Source organism: Pseudogymnoascus verrucosus (assembly GCF_001662655.1).
Source record: "Pseudogymnoascus verrucosus strain UAMH 10579 unplaced genomic scaffold scaffold_8, whole genome shotgun sequence".
NCBI lineage: Eukaryota > Fungi > Ascomycota > Leotiomycetes > Thelebolales > Thelebolaceae > Pseudogymnoascus > Pseudogymnoascus verrucosus.
Window position 1 is genome coordinate 667536 of NW_017263659.1, and position 27356 is coordinate 694891.

General features: G+C 48.5%; 10 protein-coding genes and 1 non-coding gene across 11 annotated transcripts; 8 read left to right on the forward strand and 3 right to left on the reverse strand.

Annotated features, from left to right (window-relative positions):
- Positions 1–324: 324 nt before the first annotated feature.
- Positions 325–4595, forward strand: VE01_02756 (uncharacterized protein; the record flags this gene model as incomplete). The annotated part of the gene is made up of 4 exons (XM_018272261.2): positions 325–488; positions 538–1204; positions 1261–2809; positions 3565–4595. The coding sequence occupies exons 1-4, from the start codon at positions 379–381 to the stop codon at positions 4593–4595; spliced, it is 3357 nt and encodes a 1118-aa protein (XP_018133091.1). The 5' UTR covers positions 325–378.
- A 709-nt stretch (positions 4596–5304) lies between these two features.
- VE01_02757 (uncharacterized protein) lies at positions 5305–6713 on the forward strand (the record flags this gene model as incomplete). The annotated part of the gene is made up of 6 exons (XM_018272262.1): positions 5305–5463; positions 5534–5570; positions 5635–5702; positions 5767–6140; positions 6206–6270; positions 6325–6713. 6 exons carry the CDS (start codon positions 5305–5307, stop codon positions 6711–6713), a joined length of 1092 nt encoding a protein of 363 aa, XP_018133090.1.
- A 308-nt stretch (positions 6714–7021) lies between these two features.
- Positions 7022–8595, reverse strand: VE01_02758 (uncharacterized protein). Its single transcript, XM_018272263.2, has one exon. The coding sequence runs from the start codon at positions 8401–8403 to the stop codon at positions 7486–7488; it is 918 nt and encodes a 305-aa protein (XP_018133085.1). The 5' UTR covers positions 8404–8595; the 3' UTR covers positions 7022–7485.
- A 24-nt stretch (positions 8596–8619) lies between these two features.
- Positions 8620–11005, forward strand: VE01_02759 (uncharacterized protein). Its single transcript, XM_018272264.2, has one exon. The coding sequence runs from the start codon at positions 8748–8750 to the stop codon at positions 10917–10919; it is 2172 nt and encodes a 723-aa protein (XP_018133084.2). The 5' UTR covers positions 8620–8747; the 3' UTR covers positions 10920–11005.
- A 1109-nt stretch (positions 11006–12114) lies between these two features.
- VE01_02760 (uncharacterized protein) lies at positions 12115–14250 on the reverse strand. Its single transcript, XM_018272265.2, has 3 exons — positions 13676–14250; positions 13298–13616; positions 12115–13248 (listed from the first exon to the last, which is right to left on the reverse strand). The coding sequence occupies exons 1-3, from the start codon at positions 13951–13953 to the stop codon at positions 12178–12180; spliced, it is 1668 nt and encodes a 555-aa protein (XP_018132943.1). The 5' UTR covers positions 13954–14250; the 3' UTR covers positions 12115–12177.
- Positions 14251–15455: 1205 nt separating this feature from the next.
- On the forward strand, positions 15456–16808 carry VE01_02761 (uncharacterized protein; the record flags this gene model as incomplete). The annotated part of the gene is made up of 2 exons (XM_018272266.2): positions 15456–15726; positions 15777–16808. Exons 1-2 carry the CDS (start codon positions 15544–15546, stop codon positions 16806–16808), a joined length of 1215 nt encoding a protein of 404 aa, XP_018132944.1. The 5' UTR covers positions 15456–15543.
- Positions 16809–17162: 354 nt separating this feature from the next.
- On the reverse strand, positions 17163–18156 carry VE01_02762 (uncharacterized protein; the record flags this gene model as incomplete). Its single annotated transcript, XM_018272267.1, has 4 exons — positions 17163–17387; positions 17477–17893; positions 17947–18023; positions 18075–18156. 4 exons carry the CDS (start codon positions 18154–18156, stop codon positions 17163–17165), a joined length of 801 nt encoding a protein of 266 aa, XP_018132942.1.
- A 775-nt stretch (positions 18157–18931) lies between these two features.
- VE01_02763 lies at positions 18932–19003 on the forward strand (the record flags this gene model as incomplete). Its single annotated transcript has 1 exon — positions 18932–19003. It is a non-coding gene; the product is annotated as a tRNA-Gly (tRNA).
- Positions 19004–19176: 173 nt separating this feature from the next.
- On the forward strand, positions 19177–21634 carry VE01_02764 (uncharacterized protein; the record flags this gene model as incomplete). The annotated part of the gene is made up of 2 exons (XM_018272268.2): positions 19177–21210; positions 21280–21634. The coding sequence occupies exons 1-2, from the start codon at positions 19553–19555 to the stop codon at positions 21632–21634; spliced, it is 2013 nt and encodes a 670-aa protein (XP_018132946.1). The 5' UTR covers positions 19177–19552.
- A 1164-nt stretch (positions 21635–22798) lies between these two features.
- VE01_02765 (uncharacterized protein) lies at positions 22799–24843 on the forward strand (the record flags this gene model as incomplete). Its single annotated transcript, XM_018272269.1, has 6 exons — positions 22799–23173; positions 23227–23895; positions 23961–24360; positions 24408–24508; positions 24565–24767; positions 24819–24843. The coding sequence occupies 6 exons, from the start codon at positions 22799–22801 to the stop codon at positions 24841–24843; spliced, it is 1773 nt and encodes a 590-aa protein (XP_018132947.1).
- A 386-nt stretch (positions 24844–25229) lies between these two features.
- VE01_02766 (uncharacterized protein) lies at positions 25230–26662 on the forward strand. Its single transcript, XM_018272270.2, has 3 exons — positions 25230–25352; positions 25399–25772; positions 25829–26662. The coding sequence occupies exons 1-3, from the start codon at positions 25293–25295 to the stop codon at positions 26559–26561; spliced, it is 1167 nt and encodes a 388-aa protein (XP_018132945.1). The 5' UTR covers positions 25230–25292; the 3' UTR covers positions 26562–26662.
- The last annotated feature ends 694 nt before the right edge of the window (positions 26663–27356 follow it).

Below are 27356 nucleotides of genomic sequence, written 5' to 3' on the forward strand. Positions count from 1 at the left end.
GCTGGCCCATTCACGAATTCCGAGATCATCACAAGTAGCGGGTCTAGTATTTCGGAATAACAAATTATTGGCTGGTTCGCCCAACTAGGTACCCCGCATGCCCAGAGTGCGACGACGCCCACTGAATTCAAATGCTTATTACTACGACGTGGTTGTATACGCGTATAGCTACTCTGTCGCATGGCGAAGACGAGGGAAAGAAAATAACAGGGTAGTAATATTTTATGTCAACGTAGTAGCTTTCGATTTGCAAGCTTAATAGGTGAGTCTGACAAAACCAAGAACTGATTTTAAAAGTTAAGTTGTCCTCGTTGCGACTTGTTCCTTCAAACAAACATTAGAAAAGCCAGGCAATCCGTGCTATTTTGAAACTCTATCATGGCATCTATTATGTTTTCCCAGAGAACTCTCTATCGCCATAAATTCTGGGCGATACTGTTTACTTTGATCTCGGTTGTGGCTTGCGAGCGTGATTCTTCTTATATCAGGTACGCTGGGAGGGAGGGCGTTTTGAAATCTGTGCTAAACTTTCATCAGCCAGAAGCAATTCGCTCCTGTGGGTATTGCCTTGGGGAATTCACCTTCGTGGAATACAACCAAAGGCGGATCCTTCCAATTGACGCCATCGACGCCTATTGCGACATTGGACTATGGAACTGAGGCCGCTGGCTATCCTTTCTTCGCCGTCTCATCTGTCACTGGACGTGTCCAGATAGAGGTCAAATACTCCGAGGAGTTTAATGGCTTGCTCGCCAATTTCTCTGATGGACCTCTTCCATTTAACATCGGACTCTCAAACTCGTACCGAGTAGAGACATTCCAAGTCACTAAGTCAGGGTACTTAGAGGCCTTTCTCCTCCAGGGTGGTCAAAGGTGGCAATCGATACGTCTTCTGACTGAGGGAGCCATTACCTTCTCATCCGTTGGTTTTGTTCCCTCAGTCCCAATCTTAGATATCGATCATATCCCAGGGCAATTCAAATGTGACGACGACAGGCTCAACAACATATGGAGACTTGGAGCCAAAGCTTCGACAATGTCGTGCATCGGCCAAGGCTCCCAGAAAGCGATGTGGCAGGTGAACCCAACTGGTGCCTCTATACGCGGCATGAGATCTGGTCTTAGCGCGAAAGGCGCCTTCCTAAAAGATTACACATTGGAATTTGATGCACGTATCGAACGAGGCGGCATTGGCTGGGTGGTGGTGAGGATAATGAACCCATATTACTCTTTTGACACAGACTAAATCCGAATACGTAGGCCCACCCACTTGCATCGCCAGCTAAGGGCATTCAATTGAATCTCGTCGGCAACCTCCCCCCTTCAACGAGCTTTGTTAATACTAATACGTCTCTCACTCCTGCCAATTCTGTCGTACTTGGTTATGGGTACTCGATTGTCAATGTCACAACTCTCACTTCGTACCTCCTCGATACCTTCCAAACACCATTCTCAATTGAGGAAAATACTTGGTACAAAGTTCTGACCGTGCTAACGGGAGGCCAGTATCTCTATGTTTCGATTGAGGGCACCCAAGTCTTCAACGTCTCATTAAACTCATACTATACGGGTGGGGCTGCAATCCCTACTCGAGGCTCATTCGGCTTCGGCGGGTGGCAAGACCAGTGGGGAACTATCCGAAATGTCACTGTCACAGATACCACAAATGGCACAACAATCTACCATAATCCTATGACAGACAGCTCCTCTGTTATTGCGGAGTACGGCGTTCACTCCAACTATGCCCCCATTTGCCTTGATGGGCCCAAACGTGACCGTCTTGCCTGGCTCGGAGATTTCTACCACACCGTGCGCGTGGTTGGCGCAAGTACAGCGCGTCACGATCTCATCAAAGGAACACTCTCATACTTCTTGAGCTGGCAAACCCCTACTGGACTGCTGCCGTATGCCATACCCATTAGTTACTCTCCCTCCATCGCCTACAGCGCTTTTGCAAACGGCGCTGGTGGTCAGTTGTTCGGCTACGAGATCTGGGGTGTTATTCTGGCTGACTACCAGATTCCTGGCTTGCTCTCGTTCACTAATTACATAGCTCTAAGCAATGACCTTGACTACGCCCGCACGACCTGGTCGCAATGGCAATTGCAAATTGGGTGGTTGTTAAGCCAGATCGACGGTTCTACCAACCTGCTTTCCCTTGGCAACGCCTTCCTTGGGCCCGGGATCGCGGGTTCTGCTGTCAATTGCGCATTAGTCCAGGCCCTAGACACGTCCGCTCAAGTGGCTACCGCCATCAATGACACCCAATCTGCATCCAGGTACTTTACTGCAGCCACGAATCTAGCAGCAGCTGTCAACAAGAATCTCTGGAACCCAACACTAGGGGTCTACGCTCTTGCTATCGACTCTCCAAGTGATTACTCTGTCAGTGCCTGTGGCTTTTGTATCACTTCCGGGACTGCCAATGCCAGCCAGGCCACAGCATTTCTGTCAGCTATGGAGACCCTCCGCCTCGGGCCCGGCTACAAAGACTCGACGAAGTCTAACAGCTTGGATGCCACAGTTAATATATCGCCTAACACCAACGGCTTCCTTCTCGGGGCCCTACTATCGCAATCGCCGGTGCAACGAAATATCACTGGTATAAGTTCTGTGGCCAAGGACCTCCTCTACTCTCTTTGGGGAGCAATGTTAGCGGACAAAAGGACGTCTACAGGGGCAAGCTGGGAATACCTCTCTGTGGCAGGCACGCCGGGGCTGGGATTATTTACAAGTCTATCGCATCCCTGGGGTGGGGCGCCCACGTATCTGCTGACGGAATGGGTAGCGGGCATCCGACCTGCCGCAGGTTTAGACGGGTTTGGTTACCGAAATTGGGTGGTCGATCCATCAATAGGGATAGCGATGGGGTTAAAAAGTGCAGCTGGAAGTGTAACCTCGGGGTTCGGGGGTTTGGTGGAAGTGAAATGGCAGTTTGGTGGTGGAAAAGTTCTAGATATAGAAATCAAGGCGCCAGCAACAACGAGTGGGATATTTGAACTCGGCACAAAGAAACAGTTACTAGGTGGGAAGTCGAAGTATCGTCTTAGAATTATAGTTTAGTTAAATAAATAGCTTGGGGTGTCAATGATTGAGAAAGCACTGTGCCATGGTTTAATCACATTGTTCAATGTTATCTCGTGCATCGTCGCGCGAAGTCCGAAAAATGTGATCGCAAAAGTAATATCACTCGGGACTTCTGCGGTGCCAACAAGCCACCAAGGAAATCATTTCAAGTGGGGCGCGATATAATTTACAAGCTCACCAAGCAACGATGAATGCTAAAGAAGCCAGGGGGGGAACAGGGATAGTACACATTACAGGCATCTTACTTCAAAATGTTCGCTAATTTCGCACCATTAATAGAAGCTATGAACGGCTACTATTGATCCCTGATGGGTAAATATGAAATTCATTTAAGTCCGTGGATCCCCCTCGTTCACTTCCCACCTCCCACAGCAAAACTACTTTGCTGGGGGAATTTCTGTCTTTTTGAGCAGGTGAGAGCATTCCGTCGGCACCCAATCACCACCACCAACTTTAACTAACATAATAATTTTCCAGGGCGACACAGAATCTTCCTTCATAGAGATTTCATCATGAAGTTATATAGCCAGGTTCTGGTCCTTCTTGGCCTGGTGTGTTGCGCCATTGCAGCCACTGCAAGCCAGAGCAACTCGGTAAATGGGCTGGATTTTGTTTATCCGTATCCTGTTAAAAGCTATCGGTTCACCTCGCAGAGGAAGAAGTTGACTATGTCATACATGGACGTTTCTCCAAAGGGAACTTCAAAAGGAAACATCGTCCTTCTCCATGGCAAGAACTTCTGTGGCGCCACTTGGATAGCGACTATCAAAGTCCTTGTCGAAGATGGGTATCGCGTTGTCGTTCCTGATCAAGTGGGATTCTGCAAATCGACGAAGCCCAGCGAATATCAATTTACGCTAGAAGCTCTAGCTACAAACACCAACGGCCTTCTCCACGAGATAGGAATCACGAATGCCACGATTATGGGTCATTCAATGGGTGGCATGCTGGCCGGACGATACGCTCTTATGTTTCCTACGGAGACCTACCGCCTCGTGATGGTTGATCCCCTTGGTCTTGAAAACTGGTTCGCCCTTGGAGTTCCATATCAAATTCCAGATGCCTCATACCTAACGGAGCTGGCTACGACATATACTAGCATCAGAAATTATCAGCAAGCTACCTACTACTCTGGAACTTGGGAGGATTCCTACGATGTCTGGGTTTATATGCTCCTTAGTATCTATGAGGGTCCATTGGGAGACCACTTTGCGTGGAATATGGCCGCTACAACCGACATGGTTTTTACTCAACCTATCATCTACGAACTTCCTAACTTGAAAATGGAATCTCTTCTTGTGGTCGGCGGCAAGGATAACACAGCGATTGGAAAGGCGTGGGCACCAGATGCCGTCAAGCCATTGTTAGGTCAGTACGAGATTCTAGGCAAGCAAGTCTCAGCACAAATTCCTGGATGTACTTTGGTTGAATTCCCCGATCTTGGTCATTCTCCTCAAATCCAAGACCCAGACAGTTTCCATGCGGCATTGCTGAACTGGTTGCCATGAAGCTATGTTTGATGCGGTGGCGATATCAAGGAAAGTTTATGCATATGAGCTGGGTGTGGATGCGAAACAAAACGTTGTCATTTGATGATGCTTAGTCACCAATCCCTCTTCAAATATCATGACATTTCACTAGAGTGGCGGGATATTATAACGAATTAACATGTGGGAGCTCTTTGCCGTAGGATGTTCCACTCAAAATAAAGAAGGATGTTGGTTACACAAAACGTCTAGGTTCAAGTTGGAACACAACTGACAGGGGGAGTCTGGAGGGGTCTTAGATTTCGCCGGATTCTCCTCCAATCTGCCTGCGTTTTTCATTTGGATAAATACATGACGCTCTCGCTTCGCCATGTTCTGCGTCGTCAACATCCCTGACGTTAATTTCGATCCAACGTCAGCGCATGAAGTTTTATTAAGAACAGGGACCCGCTACACTTGCCATTTATTATCAGTAAGATTTCATGGCAGGGAAATTCAGTACCTAATCAGCTCATAGCATAATGTATCCTCGTACTTCATATTGATTTCAGCAAGGATGCAGACTTGAGGTTTTAGCTGCAGACAAGACCAAGAAATTAGTCGCCGGAAGCACATATGATGGGTAACATCTGCCCAGAGCTCCACCAGTGTTCATCGGACTGACACTCCTAGTTCGAGAAGTAGCCGCCGCCAGTATACCACAGGCTAACGCCTGATCCTTCACCACATCATGGCAATTGACAACTCGGACATCCATCATGGGGATTTCGAGAAGATAGCTTGCATCGTTTTTGTTTCTATTACTCCTGCATTCCTCATCGCACGGTTTGCAAGTAGGATTTTAGACAAACAAGTTGGAAATGATGACTGGGCATCACTCGCGGCTTTTGTGGGTTTTTTTCTGCTATTGGCGAACAACCTCAAACGAAATGGGAAATCATTCACTGATGTAAATATAGATCTTTACAATGGCTTGCAATATTCAGACTCTCGTTGGTAAGTATCTTTGGGTTTTGGTCTTTCGGGAATCGAGAGATTCAGGGTTCTGACCCTCATCTAGCAATTGCGCATGGTTGGGGCCGTCATAAACTTAATCTGAATGCTGAGCAGCTTCGGATATGTCTCATAGTAAGATGCGCCAATCTTGTTAATTAGTATTACCAGTTGTTGGTTACGCTAATATCACAAAAAGTTTCATTACGGATTTCAATTGACCTATAAATTGGCCGTGGGCTTCAACAAGGCATCCATCTTACTTCTCTACTTACGGATCATGCCCCAACGATTTTACCGGGTCAGTATATATAGCCTTTTGGCCGTCGTTGGCTTATTCGCATTTGCAACAGTCATTGCTGGCATCTTTCAGTGTATCCCCGTCGATAAAGCGTGGAACAAGAGCAAGCCAGGCCATTGCTATAACTTGGTAGATGCCTGGTACTCGAATGCCGTTTTCTCAATCACCACTGATTTCCTCATTCTGTTTCTTCCTATGCATATGGTATACAAGTTACAGAGAGCCAGGCGGGAGAAATTTCTGCTGTATGCAGTATTTGGATTTGGATTCTTGTACGTTGCTAGACAACCTCTTCGTATCTACGAGATTCGTATAGCGGCTAACAAGCGGGCAACAGTATTACATTCACTAGTATCATGCGTTTCTTCGCTCTGAAATCCGCGAAGAATCCTGACACCACATGTAAGTGTATCTCGCATGTTGAGAAAACACTAGTGATAGCTTACAATATTCCAGACGACATTACCTCCGGTTTCTGGTCCGTAATCGAAATCAATGTCGGCGTCATCGTCATCTGCCTGCCTCCTCTACGTACTCTGCTCTCCCGTCAATTCTCATTCTTCAACCGCAGTCGCAGTCGAACCGATGGCGGACCGTATCACGCGCATTCTGATGAGCCCTCCCAGTTGGTGACAATTGGCGGCTCTGGACCTCGCGGCCAGACACGCAAGAAAGGAGAACCAGATGACAGTGAAGAAGAGTTGGTTACAGGAGATAATAGTGTACGAGTAATGGATGGATCCATATTAAAGAAAACGGAGTTTGTTATTTCTGAAAGAGGTGTGAGGGAAGGTGATGTGGATGATCAACGTGTACTTAAACCTTGGGAGAACCCTGGTCGATGAGGGTGCTGGAAGCCATACCCATCGCCACGTCGTTGTCCGCTGAATCTAACGAAGTGTTACTCGGTGTAATCAGAGAACTAAGGGGCGCATCGCATCACGGGTAGATGTCCGTAACAGGGGTTATTAATATCGGCCAGATGGGGACATTCAGATGTTGTCAGACTTGGCGGGTGGACTACGATATGGCGATGGGCATTACTTCTAGAAGTTGTGTGTCAGACATCTATGTCGCAAGTCATCACGCACTTAAAGGATCATTTGGTATAGACAGTTACGTGGCGAGAGTTGTCCCTTCACATAGTATTAAAAGGGAATGATATATATTGCATTTGGGGATAATAATGACAACAATAATACTTAATAGACTCTAGGATAAAGATGGGCTATTGAGAGCAAGATTATAGCTTGGAACGCTAGTCCAGTCCTTACATTATTCGTTAACTTCGTCGCAAGCTAGCGGCCACAATATCAGCAATTACTATGTTTTTACTGAAAATATAACAGCCTGAGCATAGTAGATCCCTCGGATTTAGAGCAAATCGGTGATGTCTGCTGAATACTTCCTCCCTCAAGACGTGCTGAAAGTGGTACGGATGAGAAGCTGAGCCCTAGAATCAGAAACATAGCCTGGATGCATAGCAATCCGGGATCTGGAAACCAGAACAGAATGTTGTATTGGATCAGTTACGGCATATCTTTTTGGCGGGCTTCGAGCCATCGAGTACCATATAGTTGTAACATTCCTAGTATTGGTTTTATCTGCAAAGCAGAATTATCCACTCTCTCCCTCCAACCTGTTCAGAAATACCGCGACCTGAGCGTAAGCCCTTCGACCAGCCTCCATCTGGTTTTCGCGCTTCTTGTTCTTGTCAAAGCCATGATCGCAGTCCTCCATCCGCCTTAGCACTAAGTTTCTGCCACTCGCATGGCCGTCTGTTTTGATCCTCTCAGCTAGTGCCTCCATGTCTGTGGCTGAAACATCATGGTCCGCAGTAAATATTAGCATTTCCTGTGGAAAGTTGGTCGTATCAGCAAAGACTGGCGAGATGCGAGGGTCCCTAGCATCTTTGTCTCGTATGTAAGCCTCGCGGAAGACTTTCGTCCAGAATGACGGTCGTTCTCTGCCAGGCACAGGGGCTTTTCTCGTCGCTGGATCCCCGGCCATGCTAGGAGAAGGATAGAATCCAACGAGGGACTGAAAGGTACCATGGGGAAACAGGGTCGAGTTGACAAGTGCAAGGGTTCCGCCAGATGAGAATCCACTAAGGGACACATGCGAAATCAGGTACTCATCTGGGTGGCTGAGTACGTACTTCACGGCGTCCTCGGCGTCGTTGACTGCTGCGGGGAAAGGGTTTTCTGGTGCCACACGATACTGGACGTCGAGAACTACGTGGCTGGTCTTCGTAGCGATGAACCGACAGAAAGGCTCATCAGCACCGTGATATTGGAGAGCAAACCCACTTCCGAAGAAGTTTATCAGTACAGGATGAGGCCCTCTAGCGCTTCCGGGCTCCCCACTCGGGTTATAGACATTAGCTTTGATGGTCCGCCCCTTGTCGCGAGATGGGATCCTCAAAACTAAGTCTGGCTTGGGTACTGGCAACGGAGCAACGAGTTGCACAAGGAGGCGCAGAGACGAGATAAGGAATTTAAGGCGCAGGTACTGCAGGAAGCCAAACAGGCCCATTGTCAATGCAATGATCGAGTTCTGGTTGCTGTAAGCTGCAGCCGTTACTTAAATCGCCGTTCGTGATGACTCGATCTCAACTCTACCAGTAACTGTTGTGGGATTGTATAGACACTGTTCGCGAAAATAGATGAGGGGAAATATAAATTCGGCTGTGATTTAGCCGATTACGTCAATGCTCATTTGCTCATGCGCAGCCAATGCCCAACAGGTGATGGAATTTTGAAAATGCGCATTGCAACAGCCGGGTGGGTTCCACGCACGCACGCCCTCATGTTGGTGTTCTCTGCTTTCTCAGCCTTATTTTATTCTATAAATACTTGGTCGAATAATTATCTTCCGAAATGTCCACCCTACTGTGCAATATGGAGATTGACCGACAAGGAGACTTGTGCGAAACATGTCGAAATATCGACCTCGACGCACTGCTCAAAGAGGACGGTATGTACCAAGCACAGCCCGTACTGTACCAGCCTCTAGCCCCCATCTCAGTCAAAGCGAGCTCTTCTTGTCCTCTATGTGAATTCTTTCTGTCCATGCTCAAAGATGAGGAGAGAGCGGGCGCAGATGCGGTATATTTGTTCATGGTGACTCGCTCGCAGCCGGCAACCGAGGAGACGTGGAAGAACCATGACGAACGAAGAAAACAAAGATGCTTCTTTGTCCAGACTAGTCCTGACCTTACTGGTCCTGGTCCTGAATGGCAAGAATGGGAGACGCCGGAGAGACCACGCTGTGACTTGGAGAGACCACGCGTAAATTACAGCAAGTTACCGGACATGCCTGTGTTTATCGAGCACGAGAGAGTCGACTACGAACCACTGAGAGGCTGGTGCAAAAAGATCAGGGCACTCGAGACTGCACGGACGGCTAAATTGCAGGGCTTGAAAGGTGTCGATGATGGAGCACTGCCAGTAAATGTCATTGACTGTCATACTCGCGAGATTGTACCAGTGCAAGCTCCATGTGAATATTTCACGTTGAGTTATGTTTGGGGTGCAACAACAGTGGCACCAGAGAGCTCATCAGGCAGTTCACTCCCCAGTCGGCTCCCCACTACAGTTGAGGACGCTATAACGGTAGTCAAGCAGCTTGGCTACCGTTACCTCTGGGTGGATAGGTACTGTCTGGACCAGAGCAATAAGGCCCAGTTTCAAACACAGTTGAACCAAATGGGTGACATATACAGAAACGGCGTGGCGGGCATCATCGCAGCAGCAGGCGGGGATTCTGACTACGGTTTGCCGGGAGTAAGCACTAGAGCCCGGACTAGACAACCTCGTGTCAGGATCGGAAACTACGTCTTGTGGTCTAACATGATGGACCCGCGCACCGTTGTGCGAAGAAGCAAGTGGATGACGCGAGCCTGGACCTATCAAGAAGGCATTTTTACGGCTAATTGGTTCGCCTTTACCGACGAACAGGTATTCTTCCAGAAATCTGACAACTCAACAATGGCCAATAGGGAGCGATTGTGGAAGGTCTCATGTGAGATGTTCCCAAACGGCGGTATGGGGGTTGAAGCAAATTGCCCGCTCTTGAGAATGTCCGACAACAATATGTGGAGCAGTGAGGGATATATACATTTGAAACTTGAGGCATACACTTCTCGCAGTATAACGTATCCATCTGACGCTGTGAACGGCATGCTAGGCCTCCTAAAGAGATGCGGAAATGGGCCATATCCTATGAACCATTATTTCGGAGTTCCGATCCTGGGGCCTCTACTAAATCATCGAATTTCGATGGCACGAGATACTACACGAAGTTGGACATTAACAAAGGCATTCGTAGTGGGTCTCTGTTGGACATCTGAGAATACCGGACTTCGCAGACTGGAGTTCCCATCTTGGTCGTGGGCTGGGTGGAAAACCAGCTATGCAAGACCGAGTCATGGAACACTCTGTGACGGAATAACACTTGCTGACGATTTCAAACTATCAGTACAGACAAAGCAAGGCTTGGTTGACTGGGAAGTAATGTGCTATGCAAAAAGCTGGGGCCTCGACGAAGACACCAGCCTGTTGCCTAGAGAACTCTACATTGAAGCTCCCACTATTACGGTCACCATTTGCCAAGATCCTAGAAGTATGGCAAGCGATTGGGCATCGGCGGCGACTGGCCATGCTTCGATTCTTAAATCTATGGGCTGGTGCGCAATGTTTTCTGACGCAGACTGTGACGTGTTGGTCAAGGTGAATTTAGTAGATGCTGAAACGGTATCAAAACTTACAACTCTTGGCTCCATGACCCTGAAAGGGGTTATTCTGCGGCGGGAATTTATCTTTGCCCTGCTAGTACTCGAAACCAACGAAGCAGCTATAAGAGTCGGAAGCCTAACGCTAGTGGACTACTTCGTTCGTTGGAAGACCGATGTCCAGCATCATAATGTACAGGCCAGTGAATACTGGAATAACTCAGGGCGAATTTCACACATGCATTGCCCAGAATGTAAACAGCGAGCATTTCAGAGTATTATACCTAGCGAGACGACGGAAGTGACTAGGGTGCAGTAAAGGGGTTATAGCATGCCAGCCTAATATATATAATTACAAGCAATATTATTATCAGTGGCGTGGCGAGAACATGAATGAATATGGTGGATTGCCGGAGCAGCTGAGTGTCTCACTACCATGTCTAGGTAGTAATAGACGATTAAACCACAACAAGAAGGCATTAGTGGTCTAGTGGTACTAATCCATAAATTACACCTTGTTTTTAGCCCCAAAATTCCAGTTTACCATCTCCTGGTTTGTCCTTTCTCAAGTCATGGAAAAGCAGCGATGTTTAACACTCGGCTTCTCATAGAATTCGACACGGGGACCCGTGATTTCAAGCCTAGTAATTGGCTCAGAGCATCCATCTCCTTATATTCTTCTCCGCTTATGGCGGCGCATGAAAAATACGAAACTTTGGTTGATTCTGAAAGCTACCAAAGTCCTCAAAAGGCCGCATCCCTTGTCTGCGAATCATGCGAGCATTTTCGTGGAAACGTGGTATGGTTACTCGATTCATAAACTCCGTCTGCAATCACGATGCCATCTGTTCGATAATTTGCCCCGAGGCGCAGGATTTAAGCCCAATAATTAGTTTGTAACTCTACCTCCCCGCCGACTCCTAGCCAATGTCCGCATTTTACCACCGCCATCCATCCCTGCAGATACTGAATGCAACAATGGAAACTCGCACTGTTACCTCAAAATTGGGTCAAGGTAGTTATATTTACATAGTAGGTCCTCAGTCTTTTGTTTCTAGTTTCGATTCAAGGTTTTGGGTTTCGATGTTGACGGTTTTGAATTTCCGATGACGAACTCGTGTCCCAAGCTTAGTAGCTTGCCTTGACCGAATTTGTTAATCACTAAATAGCCAAATTCTTGTGAGCGCCGACATGAGGCAGGCTCTTGTCCCAAAACCCGCCCATGGGTCATAGTTACGGGATCTCTGCACCCCATTTTGTATAGCCTTAAGAAGGAAACTTTGGACGTGAATATCTGCTTGTGTGACAAGCAAGTTTTTTAACCACATATCGAACGTATAGCGTTTTTATAGGCTACTTACTATGTAAACCACTTATACTGCTTATATATAAAATATATTATATAATTAAAGAGTATGCAGGTTTGCAAGAAATGGTGTAATTTATATAAGTCGTTTATGAGTAATATTATAAGTAATTGAAGTCATGAAGTTTTGTTTACAGGTGGGTTTTAAATTCAGTTAATAACAGTAGCCTAGTTCTCTACGACTACCCTATCACGATCCAACCTTCATTTTTCAAACATCGCGAATCGTTTCAACTTGCCGAGCTTGACCTTCTTGCTGATTCACAGCCATCATTTTCTCGTCTATGGCAAGATCGATCTCTTCCGCATTTCTATTTCCGTACATACCTATCTTGTACCATGGGAGGGAAAAGAGGCGGTCCATGCTCTCAAGATCACGACCCGCAGTCTCAGGGACAGTAACGACGACCCACACAAAACCAGCGATGGTGATGACAGCGAAGAACCAAAAAGTACCAGCCGGATCTATACCGCCTAGATGTTTAGGAAGAAGCATGTTGGGCAACGCACGCGAGCTGCCATATTGGTTCGCGAAGTGGAAGCACATCACGAGCGAGGTGGACATAGCTCGAATGCGGAGAGGAAACAGCTCAGCTGTGAGAACATATTGCATGGAATTCCAGCCGAGCGCCCATCCAAAACCGGAGAGGAAGATCATGAAAATAGCACCCTTGCTTACTGGCGTCTGAGATGGCGCAAGTTTGAATGTGCTTATAGTGCCTAGTTGTGGAACGGCAGTGAGGAAGCTGGCAATGTAAATCATCGAGATGGCTTGCAGGGCGATACCAATAAGGAGAGAGCGCTTCCGACCTATAACATCGACGAGGAAGAGCGCGCAAATGATCGCGCCAACTAGCTTGACGATTCCGAAGACAGCAGTGACAAGAAGCCCTTCATTTGTGCCAGTAACGCCGATGAGGGCAAATAGACTAGGAGCATACAGAGTGATGGAACCTGCACCTGACCATTGGGAAAGAATTTGGGCCATGAGGCCTAGATAGATGCGGTAGAGGTTACTGGGTACCAAAAACATCTCCTTCACAACACCGAGCCAGCCCTGGCCTAAAGTGGCCTCTTGCTCTTCTTGCAACTGGAATCGGATGTTGTTGATTTCTTGGAGGACGTATGCGTTGTCTCGTGGGAGGTTACGCACGCGAGACATATTTATAATGGCTTCTTCATCTTTGCCAATCTTGACGAGGTAGCGAGGGGACTCGTATTGGGTGAAAGAGAGCAGGAACACAATGCCAGCAAACATGATGTGCAAGCTAGTGGGAAGCTCCTAAAATGACGTTAGCATAACACAAATAAGCGGTCTGTAAGAGGCGTACCCATCGTGCGTGGGTGTGCTCGCCGATATTCACAGATGCGCCATAGTTGGCAAAGTAGGCAATGACAATGCCCAGGTAGACAAATCCAGTGAAAACACAAGTGCAAAGACCGCGAATGGATGCCGGTGCTATCTCAGCGAGATAGACAGGGGCCACAACAACGGTCTGACCGACGCCTAATCCAGCAATGAATCGTCCCGCATAGACAGCGCCGAGGTTTCCGCCGTTACCCATGAAAATAGCGATACCGACAATCCAGATAATACACAGCTGTCGAGTTGCCCAGAGACGACCGATACGATCGCAGACGAGGAATGCACTAGAAGATGATAATAGGTTAGAAGATGGTTAAAGATGGAGATGGAGACAATAACTTACAAGAGGGCTCCACCAACAGAGCCGATCTGGACCATAGCAGAGACATTAGCTTTAATGTTTGTCTGTTCGTGAACGCTATAGCTTTGGTAATTGATAGAGTTCTGGAAATTCTTCGAGTTGAAAGCACCGCCAATGAGACCTTCATCGACACCACGGGCGGCACCCATGAGGCCAAAGGAAAAGACAGCAAGCCATAGCCGCCAATTGAAAATTTCCTTTGGCTCGCCTAGGTCCTTGAGCCTAAAGATATTGACGGGTTTTTTAATGCCGCCAGCCATGTTAGATATAATCGAGTCTGTGTTATAAGTGACAGAAGAAGTCGCTCGGCTATAGGTAAGGTTGATAAAGTAGGAGATGCGCCTAGGACCCTGAGAAGACGGTGGGTTGTAGACTTATATAGCTTGTGGCACTGTAACGTTGGTACGCACTTCCCCACTTTCTTGTGCTCCCTCCAACTCTTCCCGCGTGCCAGCCGAATGCAGCATGGTAAGGAGCCAGTCAAGTGGGTTCGAACGCGGGGAAAGGCTAGATACGATCGGCGCGCCTAGTTTATCCTTTCCCCGCTTGAAAAAGCTCCTTCCGAATGAATAAGGAAGTCATTGCAGGCAGGAGCCGACATATATCGAATCATAAACGAGATAGGAGGCACTAGAATATGTCTGTATACCTCACTCATAGAATCTTCCGTCTTCAAATCACAATCACGCTAGAGAATATAGCAAGGCATGGGAATGGCGGGGTTAATATGGAGAAGGTGTAATATTAACTGGGCGGACAGTGTTCGGAAAGTCGCCGAGCAGTAGCTTCAAGTTCGTTGTCCCCTGCCCATGTGGGGTCTCCGAGTTGGTGATCAGCAACATCGGTGTGGTCTTAGACCACCAGCGAACGCCGAGCATGAACCTGTTTGCCGCTATGTACGAACATAACCACTATTTGGGAGGTAGGAATAATGTCTCGGGCAGAATCGGAAATTGTAATTCGAGAAAGATTCTTGTTTGTAGAATGATTGAATCTACAAAATCGGTCATCCCGAACGTGTACTGAGCTACCCCGCTCTGCGCTAAGGGGTTCTCTTATTTCCGCGGGGCCTTCGCGCAACTAATATGAACTAAGCAAATCACTAGCCTCGCTAATGAAGACAAGCAATGCTAAGCAATGCCATCAACGTTCGAAACGCATGGCGGAGACTTTACCCCACATTACTCCGAATCGTCCCCCGCCTTACCCAATTACCACTGCTTGTCGATCAAATTTTTCGGAGAAATTGTCTGTATTCTTTCCTTCATTCCTTGATGTACTTGTCACCGACATTGGTTAGAAGGTATTGTATATGTAGAGATGAGTAGGGAATATTTTCATAGGAGCTGATGCGCCCTTTAATATCGTCAAGCTAATTTGAGGAGATGGTACTTAAGGAAGCTACTAGCGGCAAATTATAGCTCATCATATTTGGTGCTATAGGACCTACTGGGATCGTTCTTCGAGGTCTCATTAGCGCTATCTTCACCCCTCCCCCTAACGCTATAAACGAAAATCGTATTGGGGTGCAGTGCTTGAATAAGCACCACAATATGCAGAACAGTGAATAGAGATGCAAAATATAGGTTAGTAGAATCCAAGCCGTGTTTTTCTCCACTTTCTGCTCTGATTTCTTTTGGTTTGCAAACACGGCAAGTGATGACGGCAATTGAACTATCGACCCTGTGGTCACCAACTCAACCACTACTACCCTTAAAAGTATCAAATCATATGGCTATAAGTGCGGACAAGTCTGCCAAAGATGAATAGTATCATATGCTACAACAAGATCACTTTCAAATCAAAGACTGAGATCCATCACTTCAGATCATTACGAGGCGCTTTATAAGATGAAGGTTCTCACGATAACTGTCCTCGCAGCTTTTCTAGCAGCATCTACTTCGGCTCAAAGCAGTGCTATAATCTATTCTGTAGCGACATCCATTCCTTGGAGTCCAAAGGCTCCCTCATCAGTCGATCAAAGTGTGGTCTACAATGACACGTACTATCTATCAGACCGCACTAATGCTGGGGTAAGTATTGTATTCCTATTGCTCGGTTTACCTCTTCACACTTTTGATAGGTACACGTTGTCTCCCTTATCAACAAGACGCAGACCAAACTTATCACGGGTTTCTCGACTGGCCTTGTTAAGGGAAAGCTCAGCTCCTCCATATCCGGCCCGGACGGCATGATTGTTCTCCCCTCTCGCAACGAACTCTGGGTTGGCGACGGCGATGGCACCATCAAGATCATTGATCTCTTCAATTCCACCATCATCGCCTCCATCAACACAACTTCCACTAAGCGTGCAGACGAATTCGCCTATGACCCCACCAACAACATCGTAGTCGTCACGAACCCTAACGAAAAAATCCCATATGTGTCTGTCATCTCGGCCACAAAGCGCACAGTACTCGGCCGAATCATGTTCCCAAATGTCACAGAACTCGAGCAGCCTGCATTCAATCCCGCTAACGGCTTATTCTATGTCTCCGTGCCATCTTCAGGGGCGCATCCAGGCGGATCGATCTGTACGCTGGATATTGCGGGTCTGTCGATTGCGCAGACGTACCCGATCCCTGACTGCGTTCCTGCTGGCATTATCTTTGGACCGACGAACCACCTCTTTATCGGATGCTCTGGATCACAAATTACAGACTATGGATACGCTGCCTCGTATATTATGGATGTTTCCACCGGCAAAATAATATCAAACGTCTCTAGCCTTGCTGGGGTTGACCAGGTTGCCTACGATTCTACGGCGAACTTGTTCTACGCATCTGCATACCAGAACCTTGCGGCTGGAGGGAATCCGATGCCACAGATTGCAGTTGTGAATGCATCGAGTGGGGTTTTGGTTCAGACACTAGTCACGGATAACGTGACGGCACATTCCGTAGCTGTTGATGAGAAGAATGGCCTCATGATCGTCCCCATCCAAAAGCAGGGGATTGTCGTATATGACCTCAAGGCTGGTGTGAAGGGAAGTGTAACGGGGGCGGCTGCAAAACCATCCGCGAGCTTAAAGACGAGTGGCGGGGTTGTGATTAGCGCCGTGCGAGCCCTGATGACTACGGTTATAATTGGCATTGCAGGGTCACTACTACTATAAACCCCTGATCCTAGCAATATGTCTTTAAATTTACAACATATCGCTATTGACCTTGTCCCAAGCCTAGTTCCTAACATGTATGGCATTTTATTAGATCCTATAGTTTTTCTGCGCTAGCCTGTCAAGGAACCCTCCTTGTATCTGACAGGCTCTCTCAAAAAGACGAAGGACAGAACTCGAATTATTAAAGTCTCAAACTTGATCAAGATCATGCGCCTCATCACCCTTTAGCGAGCGAGTATTCGGGGATGGCTGTGTCCGAATTTGGCCTGGGCATTATCAAATGGCGATCCATAGAGGGGAAGGTGCTAAAATCCTTCAAACGGAAGCAGTACAAGTCTGCTTGGCCTAAGCTCAGGCAGCTGTGAACTCCCAATCCTCCTCAAATCGGCTATACTGGATTTCTGGATTCCCCTTGAAGATATCATCAAATTGTACCATAGCCGTCTCAGGATCCTCAGCCTGTTTGAAATAATCTTTGCTTAGCAACTTCAGAGTCGGGTCGCTCCACATTTTCTTCACCCATAGAAGTGCTTCGGGCGAAGCAGTTGTCAATGGAAGATTGTAAGTTCGGAAGCGCTGTCAACAGCAGTTAGCCAGGGCGTTCTATTCCAAGTGGCGTTATGATTTAACGGGCCGAAATAGAGCCAAAATAAATGTGTACGCACCCATAGAAGAGGCCAGTAGAATGCATCCGCAATTCCAAACTTCCCAAACAAGTATCCCTCGTCTTCTTCCCCAAGCTCCTTCAATCTCTGAGCAGTCTTGGTCCTAGCCTCATGCCACAGAGAGAAGGCCCTCTCAACCTCTTTCCTCGCTTTCTCAGTAACGGGAACATTGCCTGTATATTTAGCAACAAAGTTGCCTGGACAGGTATTTCGCAGCTCCGAAAATCCCGAATGCATCTCTGCAGCCGCACTCCTTGCGAGCGCTCGAAGCATAGGATCTTTAGGCCACAGTGGGAGCTCGGGGTGTGACTCAGCGAGGAATTCACAGATAGCCAGTGAATCGCAGATTTGGATGTCTAGTTTTGGCGACAGTGGAATCAGAACCGGAACCAAGCCGGTATTGGACTTTTTCTTCGCCTGGAGATTTCTATTAGGGCAGGTAATGGAACCAAGAAGTAATGGCGCCCTACATCGCACACTTTGATAGTTGAGGATGTATAAGGAAGCTGGAAGTGCTCCATCACAATGGCCGGGCGGGCACACCAGCCTATATTCCGTTAACTTTCCATCCTTTTTTGTGTAGAAAAACTAGACATACCAGAATATCGACTTGGTATCCCGATCAGGTGATATTTAGCGTCTCCATTTAGGTCGAACGTAATGGGTTTATTCCCCTCCATCGCTGCGATCGAGAATGGTGATTAAATTTGCTCCTAGATGCGTTAGGTCAAAAAGCAATTGTGAGATAATCACACGATCAATTTGTCTCTTATGTGGTAGCTTGGACGACGAAGCAGGAATAAATACGCAGGACGTGTTCATCCATGGCCTTCCCCACCCTTCCGCTACACGTGCGCTTTTCTTCGTGTGACTGACTCATGCTAGTAAGTACGATTAGATACGGTTTGGAGATGAAATGGGCACGAGTGCGGCATAAAGATTAGAGCTTCAGCCGCGTTTTGCCGAGTTTAGGTTGGTTGAAATAATAGTCGTAATTCTCTCGAGACACAACATATTTGAAGAATAATTCTTCTGAAGGCGTAAGGAAAATATTACATGGTCATCGTTGTCTGTAATTTTACTCACAATGTACACTACCCATCTAAAGGGAGTGGAATTACGGCGAGTAAAATTACTCTCAAACTCCTCGTCTCGGTGAGGTAGAGAAGTTTGCCTCGGAGCTACCAGCAGACTTGATGCAGACTGTGGAGGAGGTGCCGGAACCAGATGTCGGCGAAAGAGGTTGTGAGGTTATGGTGTCCTCCCAGTAAATTCAGTGTCCACTGATCAGTAGCGGGTGTCCTAAACCACATATTCTATTTCTGGTTTTCCAACACAGCAATCGTAATGCCTCAGTGGCGGCAGATTTTGCGAAGTCGCGAAAACTCAGAAGTGTGAGGGTAAATAGGGACCCGCTATCATTTATCATAATACGCGACAGACTAACAACTAGAAAGCATCAGTGGTTTAGTGGTAAAATCCATCGTTGCCATCGATGGGCCCCGTGTTCGATTCACGGCTGATGCATCAATTATTCAATTAATTCAACAACTCCAATACCATGGGTTCGTGAAATATTTTTTGCTTATTTCTCCTATTTTGCTGCATAATGTGAGCGGCCAACCCACCCAAGCTACACATTTTTAGTTGCGAGGAGCGAAAAGCTTCTTTTCTATTTTGCATACATATCTTATCAGATTCAGCACGTGATGTGGGGTGATTTATGGGTACATGATTGTTTCGACATCGTGAGACCTGAAAGCTCCCTTGTGTCTCTTCACTTTAATTAATACTCTTGTCTTTCTTGCCTACGTGGCCATGAGAAGCTATATCTTGAAATCTAGTTCTTATGATCAAGCATGACATCGTGACAAAGACAGATTCCATCCCTTCTGATCTGCCTGTATTAATCAGGACACGTCGCTCGCTACTTTATACGACCATTTCAGGCAATTAGCTCCACAGTTCCTGGCGCCTGGTCCGCTTACACTTCACGACCAAGACATTTTGGCGAATCGCAACGACGGCCTCCATATTTCCCAATCGAGGCCAATTCTTTCTGACATAACCACATGGATGCCTACTCCACAGGGCGACACATTCTCTCATCTTTCTTTACACACGCTTTCGGATTCTAATAATATTTCACTTCTACCCTTGCACAACAACCAGCCTGTGTCACTGCACGGCCACGACGACGTCGAGCTAGACAGCCTCGACCAAACCAACCCACGAGCCAACAATAGACCCTCACGATCCAACCGACGATACGAAGGAATACACGAGAGGGGCGAAGAAGGCACACAGCACCTGCTACACGAGGATTTAAGCTCCGATAACGCCGACTACGACTCGGACGAGCCCATGGGCGCCCGAAGCCGCCGCGCGAACAAGGAGCCCGCCTCCGCGCTCTCGGCCTCCACGTCAGCCGCTAACGGCGACGCCGACATGAACGGAAACGTCGAGCTACGGCGCAAGAATGCGTCGCTGGACTCACCGTCTGTGACGGCGAGCCTCATGGCGCGGGAATCGTTTAGCCTCGACCAGCACGTCCCCTGCACGCCAGCGCCGTCGAATAATGGCTTCTTTGAGCTGCCGATGCAGGACCGGAGGAACTTTGTGCTGTTGGTGCTCTTATACTTTTTGCAGGGTGTGCCGATGGGATTGGCGACGGGGTCGGTGCCGTTTTTGTTGAAGGCGCATTTGTCGTATGGCCAGATCGGGATTTTTAGCTTGGCGTCGTATCCTTACTCGCTGAAGCTGCTGTGGAGTCCTATTGTTGATGCGTGTTGGACGCCACGCCTCGGGAGGCGGAAGTCGTGGATTCTTCCAATTCAGATGCTCTCTGGTTTCGGGATGATCTGGCTAGGTGCGAATGTCAAGGCAATGATGGTCACAGCAGGGCAGGAAGGCGGTGGTGGCGTTTGGGATTTCACCGGCTGGTGGTTCTTCCTTGTCTTCATGTGTGCTACACAGGATATTGCTGTTGATGGCTGGGCACTCACGCTCCTGTCGCCGCAAAACCTGAGCTATGCATCCACTGCGCAAACCGTAGGATTGACAGCGGGACAGTTCATGTCGTACACCGTCTTCCTGGCCTTCAACTCGCCCGACTTCGCGAACAAATGGTTCCGCGCCTCCCCATCCCCGGAAGGTGTGATGACACTGGGTGGCTACCTAACATTCTGGGGCTGGGCGTACTTGATCGTGACCATGGGCCTCGCAGTTCTTAAGAAAGAAGAGAGGACGAAGAATGAAGACGGCATCTGGGATGTGTATAAGGTTATGTGGAAAGTTCTGAAGCTCAAGAACATCCAGACCATCATCATTATCCACCTGATCGCCAAGATTGGCTTCCAGGCTAATGACGCCGTCACGAATCTCAAGCTTCTAGACAAAGGCTTCAGCCAGGAAGATCTCGCCCTGACCGTCCTCATCGACTTCCCCTTCGAGATCGCCCTCGGCTACTATGCCGGAAAATGGAGCACAAAATACACGCCCATGCGGCTGTGGAGCTGGGCCTTCGTCGCACGCCTTGGCGCTGCCGTGATCGCCCAGTTGACTGTCATGATATTCCCAGCAAATGGCGTCGACACGTCGTACCTGCTTGTCGTGATCGCGTCGCACATTTTTAGTACCTTCACAAATACCGTCATGTTCGTGGCGATTAGCGCCTTCCATGCGCGCATCGCGGATCCGGTCATCGGAGGGACGTACATGACGCTCCTTGCTACGTAAGTCCGCTGCATATCTCCGGCACCCCCTACTCCCACGTTGTATAATCAGCGAGCTAACATATCCAGGGTCTCGAACTTGGGTGGTACCTTCCCGCGTTTCTTCATCCTCAAGCTCGTCGACCAGTTCACTCAGGCGACTTGCGTGCCACCTGTGCCCGGCTCAACGGCCTTATCAGCGGCCCTCAAGTCGCCGCTCGTGACTGAGGCGTTCAGCTGCGCATTGGAAGTAGATAAGCACCGCTGTATTGACGGCGGTGGCGTGTGTAATATTACGCGTGATGGATACTACATCACAAACGTTGTCTGTGTTATTATAGGAGTGCTCACATTCTGGGGCTATATTAGGGAGAGGGCGTTGCAGCTGCAGGCGTTGCCTTTGAGGGCGTGGAGAACGGGGGGCCCGACGGGGCAGAGGGACTAGTGGATACTGAAGCTCATGTGGAGAAAGGAATAGTATATTATCTTAGACATAGAGCAGAAAATGTACATCATAATCAACCGTGGGGAGTTTCGCCTCGGAAAGAGGAGTGGGGGCACGTGGGATGTCTTTGAGAAATCGGAGAAGTTACACATCGCGGCTGGTCTCGTTACGAATACGTCGACGGGCATTGGGACGTTTTTAGCTGGCCAAGCGATGCCGCGTGCACTCCATGCAGCAGAGATGCGGAGTAGGAGTTTAAATAGTTCACAATCCTTGTCTAGAGCTTCTTCATTGACAGAGGACGATGTTCTACGTTGGACCAACCGAATCACATGATCCGCTCAGGAGAAGTTTAACGCCGACCGCCGACCTAGCTAGGCCGAAATATGCAACTTTGGTTGTAAGGCGCACTCGAGTATCAAAATGGCATCTTCGCCCATCGCGCCAGTAAGTTGAGATTCCGCAGCGCTCTCCCGCTCTGCTCCTATCACATCACTTCCTTTTGCAATGTCGGGCCCTCTATCCTTTGCTACTGCAGTAGCAATCGGCGTTTTTAATCCCGCTGTCGCCGTCCTCACATGCGGCGGTCGCGGTGGTCGGCGTTGTGTGTTATCTTCCTTGGCTATGGTGTGATCACCACGCGTGTATTGCCATGCGGGACCCGTCGCTTCGCACCGCTCCCTTCTCTATTTGGTCTAGGCGTTCATTGTCGCTATTAATCTTTTTGATATTCTCGTCCTTGACGTCAGGTAAGTGGGCTTCTGGGGAAAGCTTCGTCGCCGGGAGATGTCCGTCTAGTCCCCTCCCGGTGCTTAGCTGCGCGCTATAAACTTGACTATGGTGACAGTCTTCAATGGCATCGCGCAATTTATCGCCATAACGCGATTTGAGATAGGCCCGTTACTATAGGCGTGGGGGGATGTACGACAAGACGCGAAGGAGCTTGTCTTGACGACTCCGAGCGTTGAGGATGCTGGGCATGGCTTCTTTGGGAAAGGACATAAATACCGTCTGTTGCCTCTCGGGTAGTTGAGTGCTCTGATTGATCTTGTTTCAGTGCCCAGTGTCGAACAGGTCATTCGAACGCTTCCAATTATAAAGCAGGCTTTCATCATTCGCTGGTCTTTTGCCCATTGACGTATTGTTCACTTCATTTACGCCGACATGGCAGGCGAGCCGTCCCCTGATCCACCGGCACCTTTGGCCCCGGCCCAAAAACCATGGATCGTGAGATTCCTGCGCAGGGCCCGGGGTCAGATTGACCGTCCCCCGCGGGTGAATATTACTCCTATCTCGCGGAAGTACAGTGATCCGGACTACTCTGTATCAAAGGGAGCGGAGGTGGGAGTTGCTGTATCCGAATCTGGCAGCGACTATAGCAGTACCGCCGTGGGCCTACAAAAGCAGCATCGGGGAGAAGCGTTCGCAGAAGGTGGCTCAACGAAATTTTACGAGCCGATACCAGAATATGAAGGTCGGCATAGATGGGACCCTACGGCGGAGTGGACCCCGGCGGAGGAGAAGAAGCTTGTGCGGACTGTAAGTTTTCCACGGCCACAAGAGCATGGAAATGTTTGCTAATGGCGTACCAGCTTGACATTAGGATCTGTTCGTGGGTATGCCTAATGTTCTTCTCGCTCCAGCTTGACAGAGGAAACATCACCCAAGCGCTGAGCGACAACATGTTGAATGACCTTGGACTCACCACCAACCAATACAACTACGGCCAGACAATATTTTATCTTTGCTTCCTCTGCGCTGAGTTGCCGTCGCAGTTGATTAGCAAGAAGCTTGGCCCAGATAACTGGATCCCGATTCAGATGATCTGCTGGAGTATCGTGGCAATTTGCCAGTGCAGGATTACTGGACAGTCAACTTTCTACGCTACTCGCGCCCTGCTGGGGTTGATCGAAGGTGGTTTTATTCCAGACAGTATCCTCTATCTGAGTTACTTCTACACGAGCAAGGAGCTGCCCATTCGTTTGAGTTTCTTCTGGGGCTCGTACACACTTACGGGTATAATCTCGTCCTTCCTCGCCTTTGGAATTCTGCACCTTCGCGGTGTGTTGGGCTTGGAGGGCTGGCGATGGCTCTTTGCCCTCGAGGGTATTGTGACGGCAATTATTGGCGTATCGTCCTTCTTTTATCTGCCGCCTTCGCCAACAGAAACCGCGAGTTATTTCCGAGGACAAAACGGGTGGTTTTCTGAGCGAGAGGAGATTATTATGGTTAACCGAGTTCTCCGTGATGACCCTGGAAAGGTGCGTACTATAAATACTCGCGGAAAGTCCCAATTTGTCGAATTACATTGGCTAACAAGGCTTAGGGTGACATGCACAACCGACAGGGCATTTCATTAGGTCTCTTCTGGAAGGCACTCTGTGATTATGACCTGTGGCCTGTGTACCTCATCGGGTTTACGTGGGGCACTCCATTTCAACCAGTCGCAGCCTATTTGACATTGACACTGAGGAGTCTCGGCTTCGGCACCTTCGAGACCAATCTCCTGGTTATCCCTGGCTCCGTGCTCACGCTCTTACAGCTCCTCTTCTGGACCTGGTATTCGGAAAAGATCAATAGCAGATTTTTCGTCATACTTATCTCGCAGATTTGGGCGCTCCCGCTCCTCATCGCACTAGAAGTTATCCCAGGAAATTCGAGTCCCTGGGTTAAATACACCCTCAGCATGCTCATGGTTGGATTTCCGTACACATATGCGATCATTGGTATGCTTTCCATAATTATAGTGAGAACTAGCGCTAACTCTATACAGTCGCCTCCGTCAGCCGCAATGCAGGCTCGGTACGAACGAGAACAGTTGGCACGGCTCTGTATAACATGTTTGTTCAAGCTAGCAGCATCGTTGGTTCAAATGTAGGTCCACTTCTGGCATGTTCTGTCTGTTCCGGAACACCTGCTCACCGATATAGATATACCGAGATGACGATAAGCCGAACTACCGCCGTGGTAACAAGATCCTGCTCGGTTTCGTTGCGTGGAATTTCGCACTCATCATCGGGACGAAGTACTACTATGTGTGGAGGAACTACACGCGCGAGAAGAAATGGAGTGTGATGACACAAGAGGAGAAGGATATCTATCTTGAGACAACAAAGGATGAAGGAAACAAGAGGTAATGTCAACTCCTAGGTGGCTGCTTAATACAATTCTAACATAGATACAGACTTGATTTCCGCTTTGCGCATTAGAATACTAGTTGTGAAGACGAGGACTAAGTATGGATGTGGAGTAGATACTACAACTAAATAGGCATGGCCGGCCATCTGAGAAATACATTCAAAAATTAAGGTTTAAATTTAAATATGATATCATATATTGACGTAATGCCCCGCCCAATTTTTTAAAATGGCCGAATTTTATATGTGAGAATATCAAACTAAACTACAAGACTATGTTTAATGGCAGATAACTTATAAATTAACAATAAATGTAGGTCCAATTCACTTCAAAGTGCCGCGTTCCAGACCCGGATAAATTATTTTGAGGGTAGGTGACTGTCACCCTACCACCCCGCATTTTACCCCACCTTATCTCCAGAGACTCGGTTCTATGGCCGCCGACAGGACATATATTAGAGTTATATACACAATCCGAACCCCTTCACATCTCCTCATACTCTCCAATCCACCTCTACAATATGGCGACTCCAATTTCCCTAACAGCGTGTGTTCTACACGGGCCCAAAGATATCCGCATAGTTCGTCTGCCCCTCCCCCGCCTAAACCCCAGCTCACGCTTCCCAGGAAACAGTCCCGGCCGCCACACCCCTGGCACCTAACGAAGTAACCGTCCGCGTTACCTCCACCGGCCTCTGCGGCTCTGATCTACATTACTACAACCACTACCGCAATGGCGACATCCTGGTGCGCGAGCCATTGATCCTCGGCCACGAATCATGCGGCTACGTGACAGCCGTCGGCCCCGACGCCACATCCCTACAAGTCGGTGACTTCGTCGCCCTCGAAGTCGGCCTGCCGTGCGGCACCTGCAACTTATGCGCAGAGGGGCGTTACAACATATGTTCCGACCTCCGCTTCCGCAGCAGCGCGAAGAGCTGGCCCCATTTCCAGGGTACCCTCCAGAGCGAGATCAACCACCCCGCTGACAAATGCTATAAGTGAGCTCGTCCTAGTCTTACCCGATACTATAATTTGTAACTAATTATCCACCCAGGCTCCCCCCAACCCTTGACCCCCGCCTCGGCGCCCTCATCGAACCTCTCAGCGTAGCAATGCACACCCACCGCCGCGCCGCGCTCCCCACAAACTCCACAATTCTCATCATCGGTGCGGGAGCAGTTGGTCTCCTCTGCGCCGCCGTTGCTAAGGCGAATGGCCACCGCGTCATAATCTCCGATATACAACCCCTCCGCATAGATTTCGCAACTAAGAACGCCTTCGCTGACGCTGGTTTCGTCGTCCCGCTCACGCCCCGTGGAGACGTGGCTGCAAACCTCGCAACGGCAGCGACGATGGCAGGCGAGCTGAGAGAGAAAGCGAAGGAGTTGGGTGGGGTGGTGGATGCGGTTATGGAGTGTACGGGTGCGGAGGCGAGCTTGCAGACTGCGATTTTGGCGGCTAGACCAGGCGGGAAGGTGATGCTTGTGGGTATGGGGACGCCAGTGCAGACACTGCCGATTTCGGCCGCGGCGCTGCGGGAGGTGGATTTGTTGGGTGTGTTCCGATATGCTGGGGTGTACAAGGAGGCGGCGGAGCTAGTTAGTGAGGGAAAGAGTGGGTTGCCAGACTTGACTAAGTTGGTTACACATCAATATACCGGGTTTGGGGGCGTGAAAGATGCGTTTGCTATGGCGGGGCAGGCGGTGGATAAGGATGGAAAGTTGGTGATTAAGGTTGTTATTGAATTCTCGAAGGAAAGGGGAACAGGGGGGTCAGAGGGGATGTGAGTGCATGTAAAATCCGGCTGGTTTGGGAAAAAAGATATATACATGGCCATATACATAAACCCTGCAGAACCGGGGTTGAATAAATATAACGTATTTCACGGGCGAGCGGGTCACACGAGCGAGCGGGTCACCAAAACACCAAAATTGACTATTACTGCCTACTACTACACCACCACCCTACATAATGACCCTTATTCGATCGTAATTGAATCCTCGTGCTTCTCGCACGTACGGGAATTATGGCCCATAATACCACATAAGCCACAGCGCTTCTGTCGGCCCTTAGAGCCTACCTGCCGACTACTCTCACTTGCCACCTCCGTACGGACTTGAGCATCAACCTCAGCACTATGAAGTATATCCACTCCATCTCGTACAGAGAGACTACCCCCTTGCATTATACGTCTCTTACGCTTTCTTTCCCTTCTCTTTTTCTGTTCATTTGCTGCCTATAGAGCCTTAACTTCTGCTTTAAGTAGAACAGCAGAATGCATCATAACTTGCGCCCCTTTAACAAGGCAGCTAATAGCATCATTAATTGAAGTAGGAGAGCTATTCTGATGTCTTATAACACGCTTCTTAATATGCTCTGTTTGAAAGTCAAGCTCCCTTATAGTTTGAGGAGTTTTTGAGGTCCAATTGTCGCTCTCAACTATTAGAGGAGTTGGAGTTCTTAAGTGTAGATTTAAGTAAGAGAGAACATTCTATGGTTCGTACGGAACTAGCCCTATAGCTCGGAATCCGCCCTTAATGTTCTGCTCTGTAAATGTAGCTTTGAATGCTTCTTTGAATGCA